The sequence below is a fragment of the Balaenoptera physalus genome (assembly GCF_965194825.1).
Source record: "Balaenoptera physalus genome assembly, chromosome: 9".
Taxonomy (NCBI): Eukaryota; Metazoa; Chordata; class Mammalia; order Artiodactyla; family Balaenopteridae; genus Balaenoptera; species Balaenoptera physalus.
This window is the reverse complement of record NC_138888.1, coordinates 10563123-10573866: the sequence shown is the minus strand read 5'-3', so window position 1 is coordinate 10573866 and position 10744 is coordinate 10563123. Positions and strand designations below refer to the sequence as shown.

General features: G+C 44.6%; 1 protein-coding gene across 8 annotated transcripts in view; it reads left to right on the top strand.

Moving 5' to 3' along the window:
- Positions 1-52: 52 nt before the first annotated feature.
- Positions 53-10744, top strand: part of ARID1B (AT-rich interaction domain 1B) — a 405685-nt gene continuing 394993 nt past the window's right edge. For 2 of the 8 annotated variants that reach the window (XM_082475516.1, XM_082475512.1), the window contains exon 1: positions 55-1766. In XM_082475516.1, coding sequence (XP_082331642.1) covers positions 135-1766 — 1632 coding nt within the window. In that variant the 5' untranslated portion in view covers positions 55-134. Of the gene's footprint in view, positions 1767-10744 lie in introns of all 8 variants that reach the window. The other 6 variants (XM_082475518.1, XM_082475513.1, XM_082475514.1 and 3 more) reach the window with 6 other exon arrangements.

The following is a 10744-nucleotide window of genomic DNA, read 5'->3' as shown; positions in this document are numbered from 1 at the left end:
CGGCGGCGGCGGCGGCGCGGGCGCGGGCTGGCAGCGGCGAGCGGCGGGCGCCCCCCGGGCCGCGGCCGGCGCCCGGGGCCCGGGACCTGGAGGCGGGGGCGCGCGGCGCGGTGGCGGCGGCGGCACCGGGACCCATGCTGGGGGGCGGCGGCGACGGCAGCGGCCTGAATAACGTGCACCACCACCCCCCGCACCCCCGTCATGAACTGAACATGGCCCATAACGCGAGCGCGGCGGCCACGGCCGCCGCCGCCGCCGCCAGCGCTAACAGCGCCAAGAGCGGCGGCTCCGAGACGGCTCTCAAGGAGGGTGGAAGCGCCGCCGCGCTGTCCTCCTCCTCCTCCTCCGCGGCGGCGTCCTCCTCTTCCTCCTCGGCGGGCCCGGGCTCGGCCATGGAGACGGGGCTGCTCCCCAACCACAAACTGAAAACCGTTGGCGAAGCCCCCGCCGCACCGCCCCACCAGCAGCACCACCACCACCACCATGCCCACCACCTGCACCACCATGCCCACCACCTCCACCGCCACCACCACGCACTACAACAGCAGCTAAGCCAGTTCCAGCAGCAGCAGCAGCAGCAGCGGCAGCATCCCATTCCCAACAACAGCCTCAGCGGCGCGGGCAGTGGCACGGCTCAGCCCGGTCCCGACATGGAGCAGCCGCAACATGGAGGGGCCAAGGACAGTGCCGGGGGCAGCCAGGCCGACCCCCCAGGCCAGCCTCTGCTGAGCAAGCCGGGCGACGAGGACGACGCGCCGCCCAAGATGGGGGAGCCGGCGGGCGGCCGCTACGAGCAGCCGGGCCTGGGCGCCCTGGGCGCGCAGCAGCAGCCGGTCGCCGTGCCCGGGGGCGGCGGCGGCGGCGGCGTCGGCGGCGGCGGCGGCGGTGGCGGCGGCGGCCCGGCGGCCGTCTCGGAGTTTAATAATTACTATGGCAGCGCTGCCCCAGCTAGCGGCGGCCCCGGCGGCCGCGCTGGGCCTTGCTTTGATCAACATGGCGGACAACAAAGCCCCGGGATGGGGATGATGCACTCCGCCTCAGCTGCCGCCGGAGCCCCCAACAGCATGGACCCCCTGCAGAACTCCCACGAAGGGTACCCCAACAGCCAGTACAACCATTATCCGGGCTACAGCCGGCCCAGCGCGGGCGGCGGCGGCGGCGGCGGTGGAGGAGGAGGAGGAGGAGGAGGAGGCAGCGGAGGAGGAGGAGGAGGAGGAGGAGCAGGAGCGGGAGCTGTGGCGGCGGCGGCCGCGGCGGCGGCAGCAGCAGCAGGAGGCGGCGGCGGCGGCGGCTATGGGGGCTCGTCCTCGGGGTACGGGGTGCTGAGCTCCCCCCGGCAGCAGGGCGGCGGCATGATGATGGGCCCCGGGGGCGGCGGGGCCGCGAGTCTCAGCAAGGCGGCCGCCGGCGCGGCGGCGGGGGGCTTCCAGCGCTTCGCCGGGCAGAACCAGCACCCGTCGGGGGCCACCCCGACCCTCAACCAGCTGCTCACCTCGCCCAGCCCCATGATGAGGAGCTACGGCGGCAGCTACCCGGACTACAGCAGCCCCAGCGCGCCGCCGCCGCCGCCGCCGTCGCAGCCCCAGTCCCAGGCGGCGGCGGCGGGGGCGGCGGCGGGCGGCCAGCAGGCGGCCGCGGGCATGGGCTTGGGCAAGGACATGGGCGCCCAGTACGCCGCTGCCAGCCCGGCCTGGGCGGCCGCGCAACAAAGGAGCCACCCGGCGATGAGCCCCGGCACCCCCGGCCCGACCATGGGCAGATCCCAGGTAACCCCCGCGCCGGCCGGGCCTGCTTCCGCCGCGGCGGCCTCGCCGCGCGCCGCGAACCCTAGTTTCTTTCTTTCCGCGTACTTTTTCTGCGTCTTCTGCCGGGGGAGGCGGGGGCGAGGCGCCCAAAGCCATTTTAACTCGCGGCTGCCTCCCTCCGAGGCCGGGCGGCGCACAGGGTCGGACGGCGCGGCGCGGGGGCCGGGGCCTGAGGAGGGGGTCTCTCCGAGGCCCGGGACGCGCGCCGCGATTGCCGGTCGCCGGGCACCCGCCTCGCCACCCCGCCCCGGGCGCCGAGCCGCGCGTGCAGGAGTCGGGGCCCGCGCCGCGGGGAAGCCGTGTGGGCGCTGGGGACTGTTCGGGCAGCTCTTTCAACAAAATAGGCGCTCCCGGCCAGTAGGGTCTGGGGAGGAATATTGACCCCCTCGTCTCGGTTAGCGCCAACAATGAGCGAGAACTGGGAAAAGAATGAGGAACTTTGTCCTCCCTCCGGCCACACTGCGTTGCCTCTTAGCTCACAAGGTGAAGGCAGGAAAAATAGGTTAGCTTTGTGGCAGCCTGGTGCGTGTTTCGTAGTTGTGCCTAGCCATTCGGGGATATTCGGTGCGGGCTTTGAGTTAGAGCGTTTAGTAGCAGCAGTAGTACCCACATTTACAACGATGTGGAGCTCAAAAAATCCAAAAATATATCGATCCCTTCCTAAGAATAGCCGGGAAATCCATTATTTGGCTTGCAGGCTGCTTGAAAGGAGTCACCTTCAACAGACAGGCTGTGTTAAAGGAACACATTCCGGTTGAATTGAACTTATTTTGATCGTGGATTAGGCGTACATTTTATTCAGCGAACCCACGGAAGTAGCAGACCAGTGCAAATTGATCTTTTTGGATCGGATTTATTTGGATTTTTAATTTCCTGTCACCCAAGTCCTGCAGCGTTGTTAGGAAGTGTCCTGCACTCTTGCTGTTTCTTGCTCGTAGGCTGAGCCTAAAGACTTGATCTCCTTTGCAAGGTTTGGAATTTGAATTGTGGAGGTAAACTGGCTGTAATAGTCTCCAGACAGCTGCCTCTGAGTTGACATCTAATCTGCCATCTGATTGGCTCCTCTCTCACCATTGGGCATTTAGCACTGCTGATGTAAATAGAAGTGCTGAGCGGTACAGTCACAAAAATTCTTGCCACAAATAATAACTGAGCTCTATTACAAGCAGATGTAAGGTTGGATATTATTTAAAGCTTAAACTATTATACATCATAGTTATTAATAAGAGGATTAAATACATACAAACATTATGCTGGTGTCCAGGATTGGGCATTTACAAAATTCAGCTCTTTGACAGTCTCAGCATGGCCATTCACTTTAATTGTAAGGTGAGGATATGGCAATTGAAAAATAATTAAACCAAGAATTTTACTAATTTTTGGATTTGTAAAGCTTTTATTAAAAGTATCCTTTGTGGATTAAACCATGGAAAAAATTTGAATTATGTCATCACATGTGGTTTAATGTAAAATTAAAATTTATAGCATTAAAAATGTCAAGATTCTGATATCCAAAATCTTTTAGTAGTATTTAATTAGCTTTATAACAAGAGTAAATCTATATTTCTAGTAAGTTGTGTTTTAACAATTCTGATTGTTTTAAGCTGTTTGTAGATGAGGAGTTTTAGTTAGAATTGACATTACGTTTAAGAAAACATGAAGTGAGGAAACTATATAATAATTTTTGCAGACAGCAATTAGTTAAAAGGGAAGAAATGGATGTTCTTGCAAAATTTAAAAAATCATTTTATATTTGCTTCTGCTTTGGAAGCAAATGCCCCAGGAATCTTTTTTTTTCCCCCCTTGATTATTTTTCCCCCTAGGTTAGGTAATGTGAACCTTATTTGAACTGCTCACACAGTGTTTTAGGGAAACTATATTACATGCAAGTTGTGCTGGGTATGTTTCTTCCAAATAATTTTTCTTTCATAGACATTACAATTTTTTAAACTTTCATAGCATTAAAATATGTTAGAAAGGAATAATGGCTGTTGTAATATATATTTTTACTCAGCTCATTTATTTTAGGAAGGTGTATTTTAGTAATAATCATACCTTAGATGAGAGACTTGTCAGAGTGAATGCAGTACTGAATTTAACAGATAATCATGTGAATCCCAGGCTGAGGACATTGGTGTCCACTCCTTTCTAATCTTTAGTTAGTTAGTGGAATTTTACTTTTAATAATAATATGTTTTCCTATTCTTCATAGAAAACTTGGGATTTCAGTTTTTATTTTTTGATTTGTACAGGTAAAAACATACAAAAACCTTGTGTAAATAAACCCATGCAATTTTAAAAAGATTTGCTTTGTCAACTTCCTTTTAAAGGGACAGTTTAGAATTCACATCTCTGTAAACTAGAAACCAGGATGATAGAGGCAGATGTAGGTCGGTGTTGCTTTACGGTATTTTTTCGTAATGGAACCAATCATTTTAAGTATGTTGTTTTCTTGGAATGAGAGTGAATCCATTATGTCCTCAGTATGACCCTCGGGAATAGCTTTTTTATTTTTGAGGGGGAAGAAAAATGATGGGCCTGTGACCTAGATTCACAGATTTCTTTTAGGTACCTTACCGTTTAACATGTGGAATGTGTCTCTTTTTTATATTTTTTCTTTTTGGAAGGCTGGTATTATTTAGTATTTGTTGTGACAATTATCCTAAGGAACAGTCGTTTGTCCAGAATATTAAATTACTACATAACTATAGGTCATAAAATACTATTAAGTTTTCTTGTGGCTTTTAACACATTTAGTTTCATTTTTGATTTTAGGAATGGTTTACATTGGGTGGCAAATGTTTTTGTAATTGAGAACAAAACGTGCATATATTGTAACGGGAGGGTCTTTTTAAAAAGCGAAATAAGGCATTTTACGATACAGTTTGTTAGTGGGTTTCTGTGAGATAAAGTATTCAGATAAAGCAATCTCAAAAGAAATACTGAGGTCTGCTCACGTAACTAAGATTTTATGATGTCCACATTTGTGCTAAATTTCATTAATGCTATTTTAACTTTAGTTTTATATAATGTGATACAATGTAATTTAAAAAAAGCTTTATTTACCATTAAAAGAAAAGTGATTAGCTGACTTACAAAGCAGGAAGTTACAGGTTGGTTCCTGATTACCTTAAAATTTGTATAAGATACATTATAGCACTCCCCACTTCCCCCCCCTCCCCCCTCTCAGTGCAGTCTTACCCTATGTGATATGTTAAATCTTGTAAACAAATATTTGTGGCCTAAATTTATATATTTGCCAAGGTAGGGCTGGCCAGCTGCTCCATCGTCAGAAGAGGTGGAAATGACAACTGTTTCATAGAAAAGGCTTACCATTTTAAAAACAAAGAAAATATAACAAAAATGTCTATAGTTGTCTGATTTTCTGGATTATTTGGAATGAAATTATGCATAGCTTAAAATTGTTTTCATTGGTGATCTTGATTTCTGTGTACTTACTTTTGGCAATTTGTTGTTGTTTTTTAATGGCAACTACTCTGTAAGACAGCTATCACTTAAATTTACGTTTATATTAACACAAAATCGATACGTTTATTCCAGGGAGCAACATATTCTTACCTTGCATCTATGATGAGAAACCCTATTCCCTCGTTTTTCTTTGGTTTTGTTTTTTATCTATATTTAGGAATGAATTTTTGGCAAAGCTTTTTATACTTGTTCCATTTTTTCCCCATGCCATGTTGTATCAGAAGTATTAGAATTGTGTTGTGGATATGGAAATATTCCAAATCACACTTAGACACTTGTAGTAATGAACAAGCCTCTAAATATCGTTTTTTTTTTTCATTAGAACTGAGAGAGTAACATCTTCACTCTGGTATAAAAATAGTATTAATTCTGGCTTGAGAACCGATTTAAAAAAATGTAAGACAATGTAGAGGAAGTCTCTTAATATAAAACTCACTTGGTAGTTTTATTAGACATAGACACATTTTAAAGAAAACAGGTGTAACAGAATGTGGTTGAATTTTCGATTCTATTTCTTATTAATGGACTTTATTACTTTATAATTTGGAGCAGGGTGTATCTAAAACAATGACTTCTGATGTAATAGGAACTTACTAATTTCCCTAGGATAAATACCAGTGTGACAGGCAAACCAAAAAGATGATCATTTCATTTATTTAACCCCATCCTCTCCTAGGAAGAAAGTAGTTTCGTTTAAAGTTTTTGGGGGTTCTATGAAATTTTGCTACATATGTTGAAAACTGACTTGGAAATGTAAATTTTGGATGTATTGGCATAGGAAAATATATTAGCTTTTTGCCTAGTGTCCTAAACTGAGAGGTTTTTCTTCCGACTCTACAGGAGACTGATGCTGCTCGGTTAACGGATCTGTGTGCTTTGATCCATATTTGAGGAAAAGGAACTAGAATTTCACTTGTGTCACTTTCATTTTGGGCTGTGTGTAGATGTATGAATTTGAGTCTTATATTTGTGTTTGAAAGAACTCTTGTGTGTTACTTAAAACAACAGATTTATGGAGGCTCAAAACGAGTATTAATAAACCTCAAGTTCCATGAATATTTTTGCAATATTTAGGTTTTCAAAATGGATGTTACAAAAATTTATGACATTTTACAATCTTCTTTATACTTAAGGACCACATCCACATTCTAGGCCTTGTTGGAATTGGGTAGATTTTGATCATATGCCTTTTCAGGTGTCCTTTCTTTATCAGGATATCGGCGCAGATTCTCTGTGGCTGTGTAAAGGAGAGCTGCGCAGTTGCTGTGTATGCATGCTTGAGGCTGAGGAACCCCAAGTCCTAGTTCCCTGTGGTGTTGGGGGAAACTACCAGGCAAAACTGCTCATCCACCAAGGGTATATTTATGTAGATGTAGAACCTATTACACAGTATTGCTTTTTCCAGTTTGGAGGCTGTTTATGTAAGACTTAAGTGGCCCTTTTTGGTTTAATTGAGTGGTTGAGTGAATTAATTTTGATCTAAAACCTTGGTGTATGTTAGTGACTTTTTCTCTTAGAAATCTGATGAAAAGAAAATGACTTAGGTATAATTACATAAGTATCATTTATTGTCCACTTATTTTGCCTTATGCCATTGGAGTGAATGGAATTGTTGATATATGCATACAATAGTTTTAACAATACACGTTAATTGAATGACAGTGAATTTATCAAAGTAAAATATGTGTTTCCACAGTAAATTTTCAACAAATATGTTCTATTTTCAAAGTCTTTAACTTGGAGTAATTCTAAGAAAACTGTTTCCTTAGATGTACTTAATTGAATAGGAAGGATCCAGTAGCCGGTTTTTTTTAAAACCACTTCTGAATGGGTCAGTGCCAAGGATATTAGAAGGCTACTGAGTTTGACAGGTGAACTAATGATGAAATTGATTTGTTTCTTGAATGATATTTATTGCTAGGAAAGAGACTAAAGCCTTAAAATCTTAAGTATATCTGATTTACCCGTAGACTCTTATTTTTGGTAGATGGCAGCAGAATCTGGAGTACATCTGTCACAGCAGGGCAGTCCTTTTGAATTGAACTAGATTTGGCCTCTTTAACTACATTCTGTAGGATGCACTTCTCAGTGTCTCCTTGGGCCTTGATGAAAGATGAAACTTGAGAATCAGACGAGAAGTCATTCCTTATTAGGTGACTCTGGAAGGGAAGCCATATTTGATGAAATCCAGGAGAAAATTCTAGGCCATGTTTTTTTTTTCTTCTGTATGGGATGCTAGAAAAGTTATATATATGTGTATTTTTTTGATTGTGGCAAAATATACATAAAATAAAATTTACCAGTTTAGGTGTAAAGTTCAGTGGCGTTAAGTACATTCACATTGCTGTGCACCCCATCCATTTCCAGGACATTTTCATCCTCCCAAATTGAAATTAAAAAAAAAATGTTTTTCTTCCCTTTCTTCGTGTCAGAATTTAAAATCGTTAGTTATTAACATGTAAGTAAAATAAGCTTATTTTTATAACCATTAATCTTGCCACTTCATAGTTTATGAGTAAATCCTTCCTCAGAGGAACACTAATGGTGTTTTTGGTTTGTTTGTTTTTACTTCATTACTTCCAATTCTAACTTTAGGGTTGTCTTCCCAGGTTTTGTCAATTTGGAAATGTGCATTGTGTAGGTTAGTTGTTTCATTGTCAGCTATGTCATTAACAGCTGAAAAGCAGCTTTTTGAAGGCTTTCTGTTTAAAGGTTTGAGATACTTTGTTGAGAGAAGACTGGGACTTTGTTAGATAATAGGATATGGAAATGAACTGTTAGCATGATCATTTTCCCCTTATTTCTCTCATCTTTTGCATTGTTAGCCTCTTTAAAAAATTATTGGTTTTATCTTTCTACTATTAGTGGAAATCCATTGTAATGATAATTTTTTTAAAAAGTGTATTTTAAGTTTTGGGGCATCTCACCCCCCCAACCCAGAGCAAACAACCAATCCACGTGATGCTGTGTCCTTTTTCATAGTGTTCTGTGCCCCAAATTTATGCTTCCCCCCTCATGTTTTTAATTTGTAGTCCTCTGCAAAACTGCAAAAATTCTTTGCAGGTGGAAAAATTCCTAAATTAAGATGATGGGTCTCTTAATTAAATTTTCGAGGCAGCTGCAAAGGGATACTTCTTGGAATCTGGTTAGTCTTTCTCGTGAACAGGCTTTTTGTGTGTAAAATATTGGGATCGTATTTTAGTTACTATTGATGCTGATATGCAGTCACATCTTTTTTTTTTTCTTTTTAAGATTTATTGATTGATTGATTGCTGTGTTGGGTCTTCGTTTCTGTGCGAAGGCTTTCTCTAGTTGCGGCAAGCGGGGGCCACTCTTCATCGCGGTGCGCGGGCCTCTCACTATCGCGGCCTCTCTTGTTGCGGAGCACAGGCTCCAGACGCGCAGGCTCAGTAGTTGTGGCTCACGGGCCCAGTTGCTCCGTGGCATGTGGACTCTTCCCAGCCCAGGGCTCGAACCCGTGTCCCCTGCATTGGCGGGCAGATTCTCAACCACTGCGCCACCAGGGAAGCCCCACTCACATCTTTATATGACCAGTTATGTACTTTAACACCAGGTTCCATAGAGGGCACAGAGAAAGTGAACTGTGGTTTAAGAGCTTGTGCCGGGAAGCAACAATTACTTCTTAAGGTGTACGCATTTAGCATTTGTGTATGCTGTGAGGTGTACGTTAGGTAAATATCTACTCCAGACTATCAACTGGCAAATATTTATTGAGCACCCATTTTCTTAATCAGCCGTGTGCCAGACCCAGATGATAGCCGGGGTGTGGGGATCACTGCTGCTCCTGTGTGCAGTTCAGGCCAGAGACGTCCTGCCAGAGCCTGCTCTCCCTGTACCTGGGCATGGTGGTTGACTTAGAACTGGCTCATTTAAACAAAGTGCAAATAGCAACCATGTGGGTCAGCAGTCTTCTTGGGTAGGGGAGTAGATTTTGGCAAAACAAATAATTGTAGATTGTTGTGATATAGTTGAGGTGAGCTAGTGACTCTTCTGTTGCTACCGATCAATTGCTGGCTCGGTGCCAGAGCAAAATAGAGATCTACTACAGAAAATGATAACTAAAAGAAGGGAAATATGATCTCTTTGAAATTTATGTAGAGTGGTTCTTTTTCTTTTTCTCAGCTTTCTACATTATCCAGGCTCTTGGGGAAAAAAAGTTAAAACAGTCTGCTCAGATTTAGGAAGATACTTAGATTGCTAGAGTATTTTTGGTAACTGTTTAAATAATGTATGCTGGCTGAGGAGTAAATTCAGCTACTGCTTCTGGGTCCTGAAATAAACCTTGCAGAAAGCAAGGCATTGGTGATTAGTGGAGGATGTTCCAGAATTCTTAGTATCTCCTGTTTCTTTTTGTGATGAGCATCTGAGAAATGAAACCACTCACCATACTTCATAGTCTAATTTTGAAATGCTTGGTAATTCTAGAATTTGTCTAGAATTTGGCATATAATTCCCGAAATTTTAAGAAGCAAATTTTAAGATTCAGTGACCATGTATTTATATGTACAAGCTATAAACGCATTTTACTATCCTTTAACGTATCTGCTTCCTGTTTGTATTTTTAATAATAAGTTTATTTTACCCAATGAATTATCACTGACCTTGGAAATAGAAATGTAAAACATTGCTACTGCTGAGTAAGTATCTTTCTGAAGAAGCAGACCAATTCCTAAGGGAGCTGACATGCCTTGTTGTTTATTAGTTTATTTCTGTGAGTATGAGGATTTATGAGAGAATATGAATATATTGCCAGGTATCCTGATGTAAGGGAAAGATTGTGGGCTTGGAGTTGGGCAGACCTTTTGATTGATTTGTAGGCTTCAGTGCTCATTTTCCCTGAGATCTGGCAGGGGCTCAGCTTTCTTATCTGTACTGTGGCCTGCTGGGCGGGGTTGTCACTGAGGTCATCTCTGTAAATCCTGTAGCATCCTTACGTGGCACCTCTTCTTTCCCCACCTGTCTGTCCACTGGTGTAGTGAAGCGGGCCTGGGTTCTTCTTGTTGTCTGTCTGGCCCTGCTGCGCTTCAGGGTGTGGTTGAGGACAAGTCCCTGCCTCCATCAGATAGTGACCCCTGGTCCCTCCCAGCTACAGAATTCTGTGCAGCTTTGAATTTAAAAGAAAATATACTGCCTAATCAGTTATGCACCACTGAATATCTTATTAAACTACACTAGATCCCAGACATGTTCAGAGAATATCAACTGAGACCTGTGCAGATGTATAGATTTTGTGAATTCCACTGTAATTTCCCTCAGAAATGTAGTTATGTACTGATTGGGACTCTTGTAAACAGTTACATGAATTGGTTTTGGTTTACCAATAGAGCCTATGGGGGACTGATGCCATAGGAACTAAGCCACTGACCCATTCAGTATTCCGTCCTATATATTAGTAAGTTCTGTTCTCGGGCCAAGAGTCATTCCTTTCT